General features: G+C 39.2%; 1 protein-coding gene across 11 annotated transcripts in view; it reads left to right on the top strand.

Annotated features, from left to right (window-relative positions):
• The window catches only part of EYA1 (EYA transcriptional coactivator and phosphatase 1), a 372737-nt gene that overhangs the window by 198044 nt on the left and 155002 nt on the right, over nt 1–19691 (top strand). For all 11 annotated transcript variants that reach the window (XM_070802666.1, XM_070802676.1, XM_070802669.1 and 8 more), the window contains one exon: nt 14631–14708. In XM_070802666.1, coding sequence (XP_070658767.1) covers nt 14631–14708 — 78 coding nt within the window. The remainder of the gene's footprint in view (nt 1–14630; nt 14709–19691) is intronic.

Below are 19691 nucleotides of genomic sequence, written 5' to 3'. Positions count from 1 at the left end.
ACGAGGATACCAGCCCTGCCACTTGCTGGAGACTGAGTGTGATGCTGAATAATTACTGAACTGTTTCTATCTCTGCTTCCTTGTCGTAAAATGAAAGTGTCTACCTCTCGGGGTGTGAGGATAGTTAAATGAGTTGCTAAAGCACTTAGAACACACTGACTTCTAAGAAATATTTAATATCCATTGGCTGTTTTGTGTTGTTATCATGTAAGATCTCTGATCCCAGACAACCCCGAGTTATCTCCTAGTTTTGGGCTTCCCAGGTGGCGCTAGTGGTAAAGAACTCACCTGGCAATGCAGGAGACATAAGAGATGTGGGTTCAATCCCTGGGTTGGGAAGATCCCCTAGAGAAGGAAATGGCAGCCCACTCCAGTATTCTTGCCTGGAGAACTCCATAGACAGAGGAGCCTGATGGGCTACAGTCCATGGGGTCGTAAGTTGGACATGACTGAGCGACTAAGATCTCTGAGCCTCTGCCCTCCCCACTGTAAAATGGGGGTTGCATCTTTATCACTGGGTCTATTTCACCTAGTGGAGGCTCGAGGTTCTTTTTTAAAATTTTTTTTATTGTGGTAAAAGTCACATAAAATATACTATTTTAACCATATTCAACTGTACAGTTCATTGGCACTAAGTACATTCACATTGTTGGGCACTCTCACCATCATCCATCTACCAAGTTTTTCACCTTCCTAAACTGAAACTTTGTCCCCATTAAACACTAAGTCCCCATCCCCCCACTGCACGCCTCCATCCCCTGGCCCCTGGCATCTACCAGTGTACTTTCTGACTGTAGGTGTTTGACTATTCTGGGCGACTTGTGTAAGTAGAATAAAATAGTATTTGTCTCCACCTAATATATATAGGAATGCATGTTTAAGGTTCACTTAATACATGTCCTACAACAGATTATACCTTCTCTTCGGCTATAGACTTAAAATACTAACTCCAGTCCCTGTCATCTACTCAAAGGTTCAAACCTACTCAAAGAAGAGCAACTATTAGTAAAGAATAATACAGGTGACTTTTTTTTTTTAAAGCAAACATATCTACTGGGAATGGCTACTGCAGTGTTTCCATGGAAAGAGAGATTTACTTCCCCTGGAGATCCTCACTTCTCCTGATAGCCTTTGCAGGTCCTCTCAGTACCTGGAGTACTCCATAAGTGCTTGCTCAGTTAATACCCAATGTGGGTAGAATTTAGGTCTGGGTGCTCCTGTGGTTTGGTGAAGCATGGGAAAGGGGTATGATCTGAGATGTAAATTTGGTAGGTTGATTACATTTAGGCAACTACACCATTTTTCCAGATTGATATGATTGAGGTTGTGAACCTGAGCCAGCCCATCTGCTTCCGGTCTTCATACACTCGTTTGTTTTACCATTCACCGAATTGCAGCATGCACTGATACACTTTTGTTTAATGCCCTGCTCTTCTGGGATGTTTCTGTTGCTGTGCCCTTCAATGATTGTTAGGCTCTCCATCAGAGACATGATTAAGGATGATAAAACCCTCACTGAACAACATTTGACTTTTCAGTGGTTTCATAAAAGGTATGGTAATCGAAGATATTTGAAACCTAATTGTGTGACCTTAGGCTAGTTTTTAAACATCTTTAGGCTGTGGTTTTCTCATCTTTGAAATGTGACAATTATAGTAAATATCTCATGAAATTGCCACAAGAAGCAAATAAGCTATTACTTGTAAGGTGCTTAGCACAATGCCTGACATGTAGTAAATGCTCAAGAAACAAGCTATTTTTAAAATGATTACTCTTCCAGGTGAAAATTATACATAAATATTGCCTGTGCAATAAATTGGGACTGTTCTATTGCTACCTTAATTCTTAAAATTGGAGCAGTCTTTTCAGGCCGTTTGCTGTGCTTGCGTTCTTGTAACACACTAGCATCTAAATGTAGGTATTTGTTAAAAGTCATCAAATGGCACATTTAAGATTAACAGGCCACATACATGCTTAATTCTTTTTCATATATGGATGTTCTGTTATGTTTATGCAATCACAACAGATTTTCTTGTCTGAAAATTCACAGTGGGTTTTTGACATCAGGCACTTTCTCAATCAACAGATTAAAAATAGGCTATCATCTGGGTTCTGAAATATTTTGATGTTAGAAAGAGGGCTTCATTCTCCAGAAGGTTAGAAGCCACTGAGTCAAACAGAAGTGCTCTCAGAGTTTAGAGAAAAGAGCTCTTCAGCTTGCTGAGGTCTGGCCAGGCTTCAAGGAGGAGATGGAATCTGAGCTGAGTGTTTGGGAAATGGGTAGAACCTGAATAGATAGAGAAGAGATGGAATGCATTCTAAATGAGGGACCAATATGAACAAGGGTAGGATGGTGTGGGAGACAGGGAGGAGACTGGTGGAGCTGAAAAAGGAGTCGATAGTTGATAAGGTTAGAAGGATCATCTGAAGCCAAACTGGAGGACCCTGAATACTAGGCTAAGGAATTTGGACTTTATCCTGGAGCCAGTAGAGAAGCCATTGAATATTTTGAATGAGGGTTGATATGGTGCAAGTGTTTTAGGTATGAATCTGGCAGCAATTTCAAGGGTAGATTGGATTGAGGGAGACAGGTACAGCAAAATGGAGGCTCATGAGATCTGCCTGAATTCTGTGTGTTAGGAAGCTGAACAACAACAAAACTGGAATCCTGTCCAGGCCGCATCCATGTTTAATTCTTGTATGTTCATGAAAACACAACAGATTTTCATGTTTGAAAATTCACAGTGGGTTTTTGTCATCGGGCACTTTCTCAATCAACAGATTAAAAATAGGCTATCATCTGGATTCTGAAATATTTTGATGTTAGAAACAGGGCTTCATTCTCAAGAAGGTTAGAAGCCACTGAGTCAAACATTCAAAGGGATATCTCAAAGGAACAGTCATCATTTACCAAGTATCATTTCTTTCACCAACAAGTCAATTAGTCTAGACCTCTACATAAGTCATTGTGCAGTGCCCTTCCAATATGCTATACTTCCTGTGAATAACGAGTTTCGATTGACCAACATTCCTTGTTGGCTGTGTACACCCTTAAGTTCAAGTTTAGTCTAAGTGTGTTGATTTGGTTTTCAAAAGATAGTATTGCTATTTTGAAGAGTTACTCTTACTCTTTGCAACCCCATGGACTGTAGCCCACCAGGCTCCTCTCTCCCTGGAATTCTCCAGGCAAGAATACTGGAGTGGGTAGCCTTTCCCTTCTCCAGGGGATCTTCCAGACCCAGGAATTGAACCCAGGTCTCCCTCATTGCAGGCAGATTATTCTTTACCATGTGAGTCACCAGGGAAGCCCCTTTTAAGAAAAAGAAGATGCTTTTAAGTTTAATTAGGTCCCATTTATTTATTTTTGCTTTTATTTCCAATATTCTGGGAGGTGGGTCATAGAGGATCCTGCTGTGATGTATGTCGGAGAATGTTTTGCCTATGTTCTCCTCTAGGAGTTTTATAGTTTCTGGTCTTACGTTTAGATCTTTAATCCATTTTGAGTTTATTTTTGTGTATGGTGTTAGAAAATGTTCTAGTTTCATTCTTTTACAAGTGGTTAACCAGATTTCCCAGCACCCCTTGTTAAAGAGATTGTCTTTAATCCATTGTATATTCTTGCCTCCTTTGTCAAAGATAAGGTGTCCATATGTGTGTGGATTTATCTCTGGGCTTTCTGTTTTGTTCCATTGATCTATATTTCTGTCTTTGTGCCAGTACCATACTGTGTTGATAACTGTGGCTTTGTAGTAGAGCCTGAAGTCAGGTAGGTTGATTCCTCCAGTTCCATTCTTCTTTCTCAAGATCGCTTTGGCTATTCGAGGTTTTTTGTATTTCCATACAAGTTGTGAAATTATTTGTTCTAGCTCTGTGAAGAATACCGTTGGTAGCTTGATAGGGATTGCATTGAATCTATAAATTGCTTTGGGTAGTATACTCATTTTCACTATATTGATTCTTTCAATCCATGAACATGGTATATTTCTCCATCTATTATTGTCCTCTTTGATTTCTTTCACCAGTGTTTTATAGTTTTCTATATATAGGTCTTTAGCTTCTTTAGGTAGATATATTCCTAAGTATTTTATTCTTTCCGTTGCAATGGTGAATGGAATTGTTTGCTTAATTTCCCTTTCTAGTTTTCTCATTATTAGTGTATAGGAATGCAAGGGATTTCTGTGTGTTGATTTTATATCCTACAACTTTACTATAGTCATTGATTATTTCTAGTAATTTTCTGGTGGAGTCTTTAGGGTTTTCTATGTAGAGGATCATGTCATCTGCAAATAGTGAGAGTTCTACTTCTTCTTTTCCAATTTGGATTCCTTTTATTTCTTTTTCTGCTCTGATTGCTGTGGCCAAAACTTCCAAAACTATGTTGAATAGTAATGGTGAAAGTGGGCACCCTTGTCTTGTTCCTGACTTTAGAGGAAATGCTTTCAATTTTTCACCATTGAGGATCATGTTTGCTGTGGGTTTGTCATATATAGCTTTTATTATGTTGAGGTATGTTCCTTCTATTCCTGCTTTCTGGAGAGTTTTTATCATAAATGGATGTTGAATTTTGTCAAAGCCTTAAGAATGAGAGAAAATAATAGCAAATGAAGCAACTGACAAACAACTATCTCAAAAATATACAAGCAACTCCTACAGCTCAACTCCAGAAAAATAAATGACCCAATCAAAAAATGGGCCAAAGAACTAAATAGACATTTCTCCAAAGAAGACATACAGATGGCTAACAAACACATGAAGAGATGCTCAACATCACTCATTATCAGAGAAATGCAAATCAAAACCACTATGAGGTACCATTTCACACCAGTCAGAATGGCTGCAATCCAAAAGTCTACAAGCAATAAATGCTGGAGAGGGTGTGGAGAAAAGGGAATCCTCTTACACTGTTGGTGGGAATGCAAACTAGTACAGCCACTATGGAGAACAGTGTGGAGATTCCTTAAAAAACTGGAAATAGAACTGCCTTATGATCCAGCAATCCCACTGCTGGGCATACACACTGAGGAAACCAGAAGGGAAAGAGACACGTGTACCCCAGTGTTCATCGCAGCACTGTTTATAATAGCCAGGACATGGAAGCAACCTAGATGTCCATCAGCAGATGAATGGATAAGAAAGCGGTGGTACATATACACAATGGAGTATTACTCAGCCATTAAAAAGAATACATTTGAATCAGTTCTAATGAGGTGGATGAAACTGGAGCCTATTATACAGAGTGAAGTAAGCCAGAAGGAAAGACACCAATACAGTATACTAACACATATATATGGAATTTAGAAAGATGGTAACAATAACCCGGTGTACGAGACAGCAAAAGAGACACTGATATAGAACAGTCCTATGGACTCTGTTGGAGAGGGAGAGGGTGGGAAGATTTGGGAGAATGGCATTGAAACATTATACATGTAATTATAAATTACATGTATAATATCATGTATGAAACGAGTTGCCAGTCCAGGTTCGATGCACGATACTGGACGCTTGGGGCTGGTGCACTGGGACGACCCAGAGGGATGGTATGGGGAGGGAGGAGGGAGGAGGGTTCAGGATGCGGAACACATGTATACCTGTGGTGGATTCATTTCGATATTTGGCAAAACTAATACAATTTTGTAAAGTTTAAAAATAAAATTAAAAAAAAAGAAAAAGAAGATGAATTTAAATTTTACAGTACTCATAATCATATTCCAGACTGTAAAACCAATCTGAACATAAAGGGATACCTTGTTTTCCAAATGGGTATTAACCAAAGAAAAATCATTTGATTCATGGATATATATTCTTTTCAATAAAGGAGAAATAGTTGAATGGCTGCTTATAATCTTTTACTTATTTACTTATGTCTAAAATAAAATATACAAATGTAGGAATATTGCTATCTTCTACTTTTTATCCATTTTTCTATATGCCTTTGGTATCCCTTGATGCCACTTTCTGAGTCATTTGACACATTTTTTTAAAATGTACGTTTCTACTTCTGCCTCATGACTTTAGATAGGGCACTCATTAAATCTGTGAGTGATAATATCATTGAATCCAAACTATAACTTAACATTACAATGGTTATGCTTTTGTCTTATAGGTTATTTATTATCTGTACAGCATAATCATGTGTGGTGTAGCTCTTTAAAGTTCTGTGTAAAGGTTTGCTTACAGTAATATCTAATATTTTGCCTTGGACTGATCATGCCCACAAATTATTATTAAATATATGTGACTTATCTCTCTTTTTAAAGATCAGGAAGGATTCTCTCTAAATATACCAAAAAATCCAATGATTGATATTCCTTTATGTGAGTATATCTTCTCCAAAGAGTACTTTGCTCAAAATAATATGAGGGAAATGTGTCTTGTGAGTGAGAGGTTTTATAAGAACCTGCATAGAAGTTGACAGAGTGATAATTTCGGAGGAATAAAATGTAATTTTCAGTTTAATCATATACAGTGTGTTTAATTGCCCTATACAATGTGCCCAGTGGTATGAAGTCAGTTATAATCTGCTTTTCAAAGTCAGTTGTACATTTTTACCTTCATCCATTTCTTCAGTGAATATTGAGTTCCAATTATGTGTGAAGCACTGGGCTATGTTCTGTAGGGACATAAAAAGTTGGAGTTCCAACTATGAAGAAATCTATAACATATTTGGATAAGACTATGAAATGTAAAGCAAGGTTGAATAAGATATGTGTTCTAAATGAGGTACAAACTCAGATTTAGTGGTTCAAGGAAAAGAAGCATAACCCCTGAGTAGTAGATCAGGCAAATCTTCACAAAGCAAATGGGACTTCGATTGAACCATGAAGGATTCAGATCAGTGGAAACTGTAGAACATTTAACGTCAGAAGGAAAAGCACTAGCCATACTGTGGAATTGAGGAAGTATTTAACATTTGATGGGCCAGTTTGGTAGGCCAGTGTTGGTTGGTTTGTTTGGGCGTGTGATTCTTTGTCTATAAAATGGAGATAAGTGTCAGATAGCAAAGTTAGGACAATTAAATGTGACTATTTTGTAGTGCTCTTGTATTCTTGTAAGTTACTAGTTGTTATACAAATACAAAGTGTATATAAAGGAAGTGGCATGGAAAGCAAAAAAAGAAAAAAGCTTGGTCTCATACAGGGCCTTAAGAATATGATAAAGTTGTTGGTGGTGGTATTCACTTGCTAATTCATGTCTGACTCTTTGTGACCCCATGGCTTGCAGCACTTCAGGCTCCCCTGTCCTTTACTATCTCCCAGAGTTTGCTCAAATTCCTGACTTTTGAGTTGGTGATGCTATCTAACCGTCTTATCCTCTGCTTCCCCCTTCTCCTTTTGCCTTCAGTCTTTCCCAGCATCAGAGTCTTTTCCAGTGATAAAGTTATAATAACTTAATTCAGAAGAAAATGAAAAGCCTGTTGAAGACCTCAGCAGCAGAGTGACTTGCTCCAGTCTAGTCTATAGAAAGATAAATATCTCTGTTCAAAATAAAGAGAGACTGAAAGGCCAATTGATTGGCTTTTCAGAGAGAAGAGGTATACAGTAATTAGGCTTGTGACTGTGAAATTAGGGGAAAAGTGGTTGCGAAAGATTAGACCAACAGAGATGATAGATTGACAGTGGAGTGTGAGGAGAGAGTTGCTGGGAGGAATCAGCGTGAAATGCTCAATCTAGATGGTGTGACCACTAGAAAAGGATAGGATGAGGAGATTACATTTGAGCGTTTGATTTACCCTTGATCCAGACAAGGGCATTGCACAATTGGAATATGAGGATTGGTCCCCATGAGAAAGTTGTGCGTGTGGATAAAGATTTGAGAGTTGACTACATGGAGAAGATTTTTTTAAACAGTTGCAAGGAAAGACATGATTGTGAAGGAAAATTTAGTTGGATAAGGAGGAAGTACAATTATCGAACCGTAGAGTAAGCAGAGGAGAACAGTCCAGAAGAAAAAATACAAGGAGAACAGGGAAACGTTGTGTTGTATTGATCAATGATGAGAAAAATGTCAGGGGAAGGCCCATTCTACAGAAAAATTAAGGAAAATCAGGATGGAGAAGAGTTTGAATTAGGCAATTAAAATCCTTTTAGTAAAATAGTAGCTATAAAGGGATATTTCAGAGGACTAAAGATGGAGAAGGAAATGGCAACCCATTCCAGTGTTCTCGCCTGGAGAATCCCAGGGATGGGGAGGCCTGGTGGGCTGCCGTCTATGGGGTCGCACAGAGTCGGACATGACTGAAGTGACTTAGCAGCAGCAGTAGCAGCAAAGAGAGAGTAGATCCTAAGTTCGAAGGCAGATTTTTAGAAAACTTAGTGATGAAAGAAGGGAGAGAAATAGATAATGGTTGAGAAAAGATTTTTTTTTAGTTAGGCGAGACCTGCCTATTTGCTTATTTATTTAGATTTTGGTTTTTCTTTTATTAAAACATTTTATTAGAGTATAGTTAATTTACAAATTTTGTTAGTTTCAGGTGTATAGCAAGGTGAATCAGTTATATAGATACTTTCATCCACTTGTTTGTAGATTGTTTTTCAATATAGGCCCTTAAGAGTATTAAGTAGAGTTCCCTGTTCTGTACAGTATTAGTTATCTATTTTATATTGGTTTGTGAGTGCTTGCTAAGTTGCTTCTGTAGTGTGCAACTCTCTGAGACCCTATGGACTGTAGCCCGCCAGGCTCCTCTGTCCATGGGATTCTCCAGGCAAGAATACTGGAGTGGATTGCCATGCCCTTTTCCAGGGGATCTTCCCAACCCAGGGATTGAACCCGTTGTCTCTTATGCCTCCTGCATTGGCATGTGGGTTCTTACCCACTAGTGCCACCTGGGGAGCAAACTAGAATTTCTCATCAATAACCCTAACAGTCATATGCATATGTGATGATGTGTTTATATGTGCTCAGTCACGTCTGACTCTTTGCAACCCCATGAACTGTAACCCACCAGGCTCCTCTATCTATGGAATTTTCCAAGCTAGAATACTGTGGTGGTTTGCCACTTCCTTCTCCAGGGGGTCTTCCTGGCCCAGGGATTGAACCCACATCTCTTGCATCTCCTGCATTGGCAGGTGGATTCTTTACCACTGGCAGCACCTGGGAAGTCCCTATATTGGTTTAATTAACCTTATTATTTACTTTATCTATAGTGTGTGTTTATCTATCTCAGTCTCTCAATTTATCTCTTCTTCCACTTTACCTCCTGTAACCATAAGTTTTTGTACATCTGTGACTCTATATCTGTTTTATAAATAAGTTCATTTGTACCATTTTTTAAGATTGTACATATAATTAGTATCATACAATATTTGTCTTTATCTTGACTGACTTCACTCAATGTAACAATGTTGCTTCAAGTGGCATTAGTTCATCCTTTTATATGGCTGAGTAATATTCTATTGGAATATTCATTGGAAGGACTGATGCTGAAGCTGAAACTCCAATACTTTGGCCACCTGATGTGAAGAACTGACTCATTTGAAAGGACCTTGATTCTGGGAAGTTTGAAGGCGGGAGGAGAAGGGGACGACAGAGGATGAGATGGTTGGATGGCATCACCAACTCAATGGACATGAGTTTGGGTAAACTCCAGGAGTTGGTGATGGACAGGGAGGCCTGGCATGCTGCGGTTCAGGGAGTCTCAAAGAGTCGGACACGACTGAATGACTGAACTAAACTGAATATTCCATTGTATATACATACCACATCTTCTTTATCCATTCCTGTATCAATGGATATTTAGGTTGCTTCCATGTCCTGGCTATTGTAAATAGTTCTGCTGTCTGTCTGTAAAATTAGGTGAGGCAGAAGGGAAATAGTCCCTTGGGATGAAGTGATTGAATTTGTTGAGACCAAATAACCAAATAGTGGGGTATTGTTGCAAAGAAGATATGGATGTTGCATCAGTAATAAAGGTGCTTGATGAGCATGGAATCATGGTATGATGGGTTAGTTGGTTGATCTTGAGAGTGATCTGATAGATCTATCTCCGCTTAAATTTATGGTGAATCAAAAGAGGGTTCTCTTTTTCATGGGCCATATACAGTATTGTGCGTGCTCCGTCGTTTCAGTCGTGTCTGACTCTTTGTGACCTCATGGACTGTAGCCCACCAGGCTCCTCTGTCCTTGGAATTTCCCCAGCAAGAATACTGGAATGGGTTGCCATTTCCACTTCCAGGGGATCTTCCCGACTCAGAGATTGAACCTGTGGTCTCTTATGTTTCCTGCATGGTAGCCGGGTTCTTTACCACTAACATCACCTGGGAAGCTCTAACATAATAGTATATTCACCCTGAATAGTGCTGGAGACAGATGCCCACATTTTCTCCTGGAATCTTCTATCATGATTGCCGTGGTCAGCATTCTTCCTCTAGTCTGTTTCTTCAGAAAGAGTATACACTGATTGTAATGACAGAGGTGTATGTTTTATTAATATAATCACGATTTAGTCCTGCCTTCTTGTTATATCCAAATTACCTTGATTTGATTTTGGCTGTCCTGAGGCAGTGGCTTCATGGTTGATCATAGACAAGCCATTTAGCTTCAGATTCTTCTCATTTACTTTTCAAAGGGTAAGCTTCACTTTAATGTGAAGTTTGTAACAGATTCTGTCCCAGAAGAAACCACTTTGATTTCTCATCATCATTTTAATAAGACACTCTAATGACAGAGTAACTATAAAAGCATGGCATCTGGACCTAGCTCAGTGTTCAATGATTTATAAGCATTTATCTTTTTAAAATATTCTCATGAGTGTATTGTCTCCAGTTACTGATGAGGAAGCAGAAGCACACAGAAATTGAGTCGCTTTTCCAGGTTCATACTGTTAATAGCAAATCTAGATTGAACTTCAATTGATAATTTCAAAGCTGGTGCTTTTAACTCTATTCTTTCCTTTATTCATTCATTCACTTATTTATTACATGTTTTAACTCTATTCCCTGTTGCTCCCTGTACTGTTCCCTAGGAGGAAGGCATTCAGTCTAGTAGTTATATAATACTGCTACTAATGATGATGATAAACATAGTTTTAGTTCCTTCTGTATGTTAGGTACTTTACATACATTTTATGGATCTGTACTACATTCCTAGGATGTAGATAACATTTTTTTTTCTTGTGACAGGAACCTAGCAACTTTCAAATATGCAGTATAATATTATTGACTATAGTCACCCTCTCCATGGCTTATTTATCTTACAGCTGGAAGTTTGTATCTCTTGACCCCCTGCGTCCATTTCACCCACCCCCTAAACCCCCTTTGGCAACCACTTTGTATCTGTGAGCATCTGTTCTCTTTGTGAGTTTTGCTTTGTAGATTCCACAAAGAAGTGAAATCATACAGTGTTTCTTTCTCTTTTGACGCGTTTCACTAATACTCTCAAGATCCACTCATGCTATCACAGATGGAAAGATTTTATTCTTTTTTTTTATGGTTAAGTGTATTCTGTATATAAATGCCACTGTAGATATCACTTCTTAAATTTTGTAGATGAGATAACCAGTGTTGAAGAGATGGAATAACTTCACAAAGTCTTATGGTGGGTATTTGAATTATTTGCCTTCAAAACAAAAGCTCAGAGGCACTGACAGATGGAAGTGTGTGGCACCTCTGGAGGATATAGCAGGTTGCCCAGTATAGCTCAAGCCTAAAGTGCGTGGTTAGGAGAAGCTGTTGAAAGGATCAGGGAGATTAAAGTGGGGAAAAAGAATTTCTGAGTGTTTTTTTTTTTTTTTTTTTTCTGAGTATGTTTTAAAGGATGAGTCCTTAAATATCAGATAGGAGATTGAAAATTCAGAGTGGTAGAGAAAAGACAGATTCTTGAGTGGGGGCAAAAGAGAATAAAAGTTTCTGCTTTCTGACAGAATGAAATCATATAGCAAAGGAAAAAGTGTGGTGGAGAGAGAAGAATCCTACTATTATTTAAAGGAAAACAGGTTATTCATAGATTTTTTTTCTTTTCAGATAGGTAGTGTAGAGGGGATCCTTATTGTTGGACATAACTGCACCTTAAATGATCAAACTTTAAAAAACCCAGTATGTTGTGTTTTTAAATTCAGAGCTTTGGTAAGGTGCATTATTATGTCGCTTATGACATATTTATAAATGTCATGGCACTAGTAAGGATATGTAAAGCTTTGGTGGCCACAGGATTATTATCTTGTCTTTTTTAATCTTCTGGTGGGTGTATGCTTGGCGTGCCCAAAGCCAGCAGTGGTCTCTGTTTATTTAGCTCTCATTCAGAAACTATTTTCTATCACAGTAAGTCACGAGTCTCTGTAGCATCAGGTGGCTGGTGATGGCAGGTTGACCTACAGTACCTGATAAGATCACGAATATTCTGGTAGTTACTTTATGTACTGGCTCTTCTCTTTAACAGTGAGTGAACCTTAAAAAAAAAAAAAATGGATTCACCAGGAAAAGGGAGTCTTTAGTCTATGGATGAGTGTATTTGAACAATGGCAAAAAGCAATGGGCTTGAGGCCTAAAAGGTTAAGTATCCCCTTCTTTTCCTTCCTATTCTTTTTGCATATTTTTAATGGCATCTCAAGGACAATTGAATATGCCTCTTGGGAGTGAAAACTATTTGATTAAGCCAAATATGGAGAGTAGCTGGGGTGGGTCGTAGGTGTACAAAGGTAGCAGTAGTTAGGCAGAGTCAAGCTTTCATGAATTTTGCAGCCCAATCTACAGAATCAAGGATCTCAGATTTGGCAAAGACTTAGGAGTCGCCTGGGCTAACATCTCACACTGTAAATTTCTTCCTCACCATCCTTGCTGGGCAGCCAGGGGAGTGTGGACCTTCCACTTGAGATCTGCCAGTGAGCTCTCTAGCCTGGAAACATCAACACTCTAGGAATCCAAGGACTGTAGGGGTTTTGCTTCCCGTTAGTCTACAGAGTGTGGCAGTGCCTCCATTGCTGTACTGTGTTGTCAGGTAGCTCTTATTATTCGGATGTGCCACTTAACTGCCAGTGTTTTCAGCCTTGGAATAAAAAATAGCTAACATGAAATCCCATTTCAGCCACTTGGGCAATTTCCTTATATCTCTGCTTTCAGTTTTTGCATGTGAAACTAGAGAGTTTGCGCATTGTCTTCTGAGATCTACCTGTAGAATTATTTAAAGGGATTAATTAGAATGTCTGTAAAGACTCTCACACGTCGTAGGTGCTTTGTAGGACCTATTCCTCTTGGGCATAGCTCTGGACTTTTTCTGGTCATGTGATATTTGATACTAAGTTCAGATCCCAGTGGTAATCTGTCAAGTACAGAGTTGATCTAGAACTATTGCTTTGTGTGTACAGGACATTGCATGAGTTCTTTTTAAAGCAGTAAGATAAGGATGTGGGTAAGTGAGCAGGAAAGTGCACCAGCACAGGTTTCCCTGGCTTCTTGAATCTGTGGCACTGTAATGAGTATGAAGAGCAATACTGTTAAGTTTCGCGGAGGCGTGAAGAGAAGAGGGAAATACAGGCTTATGTCAGAATTTATTAGCATCAACTAAGACTTCTAATCTAAAAGAAGTGGGAAAGTGCAAACTTCAATCACACTGTTTGTTCTACATTAGAACAGTCAGTTGAAGTGATTTCCTTTGGACTCAACTTGGTTTAGAGACAGTCGACATAATTAATGTTTTGAAAGTAACTATCTGCTGCAACTATTCATAATGTGTATTTTAAACTACTCATTATGCACGAGTGAAAGATGTGAAGGCCCAAGAGGGTAAATTTGTCCTTTGCCTTATGTGTATATGACATTGGCAATGTTAAAAGAAGGAAAAGCTGCATTTTCTCCATTATCTTTCCCCATTCCAGAATGTATTTACATGGTGAGAGAAGCCTCCCCAAATATTCTCTTGTTGTGGCCTTCATTTGGGGATACATGTTACTGATTTTTAGGTAACCTTTAAAATATTATTATACTCTTTTTGAAAACCTGTTAATAGGGATGTATAACTTCCACAAAGTAGGCTGGGCAAATTCCAATGATAGCACTTTGCGAGTAATTTCTAGGGAAAATAATGGTTCTACCTTTTTATTTTAAAAAATATAAAACTAAGAGAAAAAGGGTCCAGAGGTGGTCTGGCTTATCTGTAATAATCCCATCACTATAACAGTAGAGTGGATTTGCTTTGGAAAACCAATAGCATAAATCTAAATGTCTTTAGTTTATAGACCCAAGGGACTTTACCAAAGGTTATGCTTTCCACAAACTGTCTGCTATCATCATTATTTTTAAATGGAAAATTTTATTTATGCTGCATTTATATTTAGTGTGCTTTTGGTACTAAGTGTACATTAGACATTGATGAATTGGTGGCTTGGTGTGGCAGGATGGTAATAGTAATCATTAAAGTGAGCACTCTGTTTCAGCCATGCTGGATAACTGAGAAAGCAAATTTTAGTTTAAAGTGTTTCTTTTAAATGTTACTTGTCGCAGTAGGTTCCTTAGAAAAACTTAAGGTGAATTTCTTTAAAAAAGACTCTATTAGGAATATCAATCTGATTTATATACTAATATGGAAGAGTTGATTTTTAGATTATTTTCTTAAAACTTTTTGAATGTTATATCTTCTCTACTGTGCCTTTACAAATAACTATTAATTGGATACATGACATATGTTGTTTATTTTTGTAGTTAAAACAGAGCCAATGAGCAGCAGTGAAATAGTTTCAACAACAGCAGACGGGTCTTTAGACAATTTCTCAGGTTCAGGTAAGGAATAAATATTAGATTTTCACATTAATATGAAACATTATTTTTTGTCGTTTATATATGTACAAATATATGTATATAGACTCATATGTATGTGTAGATTGTCTGTGTAATACTGTATAGTTTTTCTCAGAGTCACATGTTTGCAGTTGTGATGTTTTTATTGTGATGCTGAAAGTTTTGGAGAAAAAACATCAAAAGTTGCTGTTCTCATCTCTGAATTATCTTTATTATGTTAATGACTCCTTTTGTTTCTCATCTGTGTGACTTTTCTTTTAAAAACTATTAATTTATTTGTCTGTGCTGGGTCTTGGCTGCGGCATGCAGGCTCTCTGGTCTTTGTTGCGTGGCGTGTGGGATCTTTAGTTGAAGCATGCAAACTCTTCGTTGCAGCACGTGGACTCTAGTTCCCTGAAGGTGAAAGTCGCTCAGTCGTGTCTGACTCTTTGTGACCCCATAGACTATACAGTCCGTGGAATTCTCTAGGTCAGAATACTGGAGTGGGTAGCCTTTCCCTTCTCCAGGGGCTCTTCCCAACACAGGGATTGAACCCAGGTCTCCCGCATTGCAGGTGGATTCTTTACCAGCTGAGCCACAAGGGAACCTGGCCAGGGGTCAAACCTGGGCTGCCCGCGCTGGGAGCGTGGATATTTGCCATTAGATCACCAGGGAAGTCCCTGTGTGATTTTTCTAATCAAGCAAAATACTGGCTTCTGATACCCACTAAACTGACTTGCCAAGTCATCCTCCTAAGTAACTGTCATATCTACTAGAGATTAGACTTTGTAAAGTAGCTTTAGATTTTTAAGTTGGTTTTTCATCTCTTTCACATCGATAAAGTCTGCCTCCAACAAACAAAATATCTGTGTTTCACCTCCATTATATTGAAATTCCTGATAAAAAAAGTGACTGATAATAAATTCACTGTGAAGATTTGAGTTTATCTTTGTCAAATTACCCAGCTTGGACTCTTTCCATTAAAAAATCATTTTTATCAGGCATAATTCTTCAATTTTTAACCCTCTTCAGGTTGTCTGCTGTGTTTATAAAAGCTCTCCATTGGAAATGCTCTACTTTTGTAAATTTGTGATTGAGTTCATCCAGCTCTCAGGATCATTTCACATATAACACAACTAAAGAGTTATATGTAGATATAAAACAAAATGCAGATGCACAACTTTTATGCTAATGGTACCAGCTAGAGGCAATAGGAAATAAAATGTTATACCTATAGTTCTTTAATAAAGCATTTCCTGGAATTTGACTTATGTCAAGCAGTGTGCTTAGTGCTATTATGGATTCAAAGATGTATGAGAACGGTCCTGGCTTGTGGCTTAATAGGGCAACCTAATCACCGGGCCATCACAGTTCAGCTCGATAATGCCAGAGAGAAGCCTGGGAACCCCTGAGAACACCCAGGAAGAAACTGAGTTGGAGTGGGCTGGTCAGGGAAGGTTTTCTGGAGGAGATGCCTATGCTCAGCCTTTAAGAATGAGTAGTAATAAAGCACACATAGAATTGAGGATGAGGAAGCTGGATGGATGGCACATTCCATGGGAGGAGACCAAGGCAAAGAGGCGTGGAACTTGGAGGAGCCACTGATGGATCAACATGCTTGGTGTGTCTGGTGTGAGTGGTGGTGGGAGGGGGTGCTGCATGGGGAGACGGGGGCCAGAATCGAAACAGGCAGGTGTGTTCCATATGGTGTGTGTGTTTTATCCTGAGTGCCATGGGTGGCCCCAGAGGAAGAGCATTGCATGATCATATTCCCTTATGGAATGACTTAGGCAGGATGAAAGGAAGGCTGGGGAACAGAAGGGTAGAGAACAGTTAGGGTTTTGTTTTCTTTCATCTGGACAAGAAATAGTGAAGACATGAAATAGGGTGCTGGCAGTATTCATTGGAAGGACTGATGCTGAAGCTCCAATACTTTGGCCATCTGATGCAAAGAACTGACTCATTAGAAAAGACCCTGATGCTGGGAAAGATTGAAGGCAGGAGGAGGAAGAGACGACAGAGGATGAGATGGTTAGATAGCATCACCGACTCGATGGACACAAGTTTGAGCAAGTTCTGGGAGTTGGTGATGAACAAGAAATTTTATTCATTCTGCCTTTTTCATGATTTTTTTTGCACAGCATATGTATAAAAGTCAAACTTTTAAAAAGGCATCATTTTAAAGTACAAGTTAATCACATACTCAAATACATGATTACCACATTTTCTCAAAGTTTATATATGAATAATCCCAAAGTATTTATGAATCCCAAAGTATCTATGAATAATGGTATTGCATTGCATCAGTGTTTTTCCTGATTTTTATCACAGTCGTATGGTGAAGAAATTTGTTTTTAAGAAATATGCACTAAATATTTATGTGTAAAGAGGTATCATATCCACAGCTCCAAAAAATGTGAGCTATACAAGTGCATACATGCACACACACACACATAGAGAGAGAGAGAGAGAATAAAAGGTAATCTCAGAAAATGTTACCATTTGGGAAGTTTGGGTGAAAGATATCTGGGAAGTTTTTCTACTATTCTTGCAACTTTTCTGCAATTGTCAAATTATTTCAAAATAGGAAAGTTAAAGAATGAGAAGAATGGATGGATTTAGCAGTTTTAGTGGACAAAGTGGACATGCGAGCTCCATTTCCCCTTGTGCCCACTGGCCCATGTGCCCTGCCTCTGTGTCTTCAGCATAGTTCCTTGCAGGTAGTTTGTTCTCATGAAGTTTACTGAATGAATGAATGACTTAATGAATGAGAAAGTGGAGACAGGGAAGAGAAAAATGTCTTTCACGTCCATAGGTAGCAAAAGAAGAAGAGATGATGGTCCATTAGAAAGAGGGTTGAAGGGTTGATGATGACATTTAGAAGGTCGGGGTGGTCTGGGATGCCACTATGAACTTTATAGAGGCAGGGGTGAAAGGTAGAGGCAATCCTGATGAGATAGCAATGGCTTACATTCAAAACAGGAGTGAGTCAGCCTAGAAAAAGAATAGCTTTTCCACAGAAACCTCAGGAAAGATGAATGGGAAATAATGCAGATGAGTTTGAAGAGGAAGAGGAGGCGGCAAGATAGTGAGGGAATTCCTGCCTGATTCCTCTGTTCAAACCCTCCAGCAGCTCCCATTCATCTTTGAATGAAAGATGAATCCTTACAATGAGCTTGCAAGCCCAGCAGATCCTATTGCCTGCCTCCCTTGCCTCCTGCTCTTGCTCTAATCAGGGTCTCTGCAAGGGCAGTCCGCTGCCAAGTACCTCCTTAGGTACCTGCCTGACTCCATCCCTGCCTGACCTTCACATCCCACCTTTTTGATGATATCCACTCTGACCCCCCTACTCAGTGTTACAGAACTCTCACTCTAGACTTTTGATCTCGCTAAATGCTGAATCTCCTGTCCACCAAATGACACACAGAACCGTTGACAAACGATGGCATTCAGTTGTGTATTAGGTTTATTGTTGGTCTCTCAATCCCGTCAGAATGTAAGCTTGAGATGGCAGGGATTCGGTCTTCTTTTATTCATTTGTATCCCTGACACCTGAAAAGTACCTGGCATTTGTTAGGTAGTCAGACAGTAAAGAATCTGCTTGCAGTGAAGGAGACCTGAATTCGATCCCTGGGTCAGGAAGATGCCCTGCGGAAGGGAATGGCAATCGACTCCAGTATTCTTGCCTGGGAAATCCCATGGATTTCCCTAGTGGTCTACAGATCATAGGGTCACAAAAGTGTCAACATGACTGAGAGATTAACACTTTAACAACACAGGCACTCAGATATTACTAGATAAATTTTGAATACATGAATGAATGATGGCTTCTACTTTTTTTTCTGAAGTGACTCAATATGAGAAGAGAACTGAGGGCATCAGTGAAAGACTAGTTTCAAATAACTGTTTGCCTACCTAGAATAGGTAGAAAAGAGTGAAGGAAGGGGATAATAAATTGAGAGAATATAACATGTTCAGGGGTCCTGCCTCTCTTGATGGCTTGGAGAACAGATAAGATGGGAATAAGGAATGAAAATTCTGTGAAAAGAGGATGTTTCTTCTTTAATCTCAAAACTCAGGTCCCCACCTCATGCTTCTGGAGTTGGTTCTTTGTACTTCCCTTCCTCAGCCTTTATCAGCCCTTTAAAAATTATTTTGCATTATCTTTCCTCCACCAGGCTTCCCTGGTGGCTCAGATGGCAAAGAAGCTGCCTGCAATGTGGGAGAGCTGGGTTCAGTCCCTGGGTTGGTTGGGAAGATCCCCTGGAGAAGGGAATGGCTACCCACTCCAGTGTTCTGGGCTGGAGAATTCCATGAATTATACAGCCCATGGGGTCACAAAGAGTTGGACATGACTGATCAACTCTCACTCACTTCACTTCCTCCACTAAACCATGGCCCTGTGAGAGTAGAGATTCTTTTGTCTTGTTCACACTTACCGTCCCAGTGGCCATCATGGATTGGAGTCCATGGGCAGTGGTCAGTACATGTTTGTAAATAAACAAACGAATCAGTTGGTGCTGGTGTGGTTTAAGACTGGAATGGAGAAGGAAGTCCATGATGTGGTCTTGAGCCTGATGGTTGACCAGAGTTGAGGCCAAGACTGAATGAGAAAGCACTGGATGCATGACCCAAGATAATGTTGGGATATGTCAGGATGCAGTCAAATGCTAGTTTTTGATCAACTTGAGGCAGTTCTTAGGTGATGGGTCATTCATGGAAGTGTTAAAGAGTTGTCATGAACTTCAGAGAAGGGAGGATTGCCTGGGACAGCAGAAAAACAGTGGTTTGCGAGAAACAAGGAGGATTATTTTCAGGTCTTTATGATTCTGGAATCTGGGAGAAGGATATGCAAAAAAGGATATTTTTTCTCTACTGGGAAAAGATATGCAAAAAAAGTTAGAGCCTTGAAGGTGGGCTTAGTGGAAGGTGGAGAGATTGGTGAAGAGACTGAAGCTATGGAGGATCTTGTTTGCCATAGATTGA

Source organism: Bos indicus, chromosome 14 (assembly GCF_029378745.1).
Source record: "Bos indicus isolate NIAB-ARS_2022 breed Sahiwal x Tharparkar chromosome 14, NIAB-ARS_B.indTharparkar_mat_pri_1.0, whole genome shotgun sequence".
Taxonomy (NCBI): Eukaryota; Metazoa; Chordata; class Mammalia; order Artiodactyla; family Bovidae; genus Bos; species Bos indicus.
Note: the sequence above shows the minus strand (reverse complement) of the source record. Positions and strands in the feature narration are given on the sequence as shown.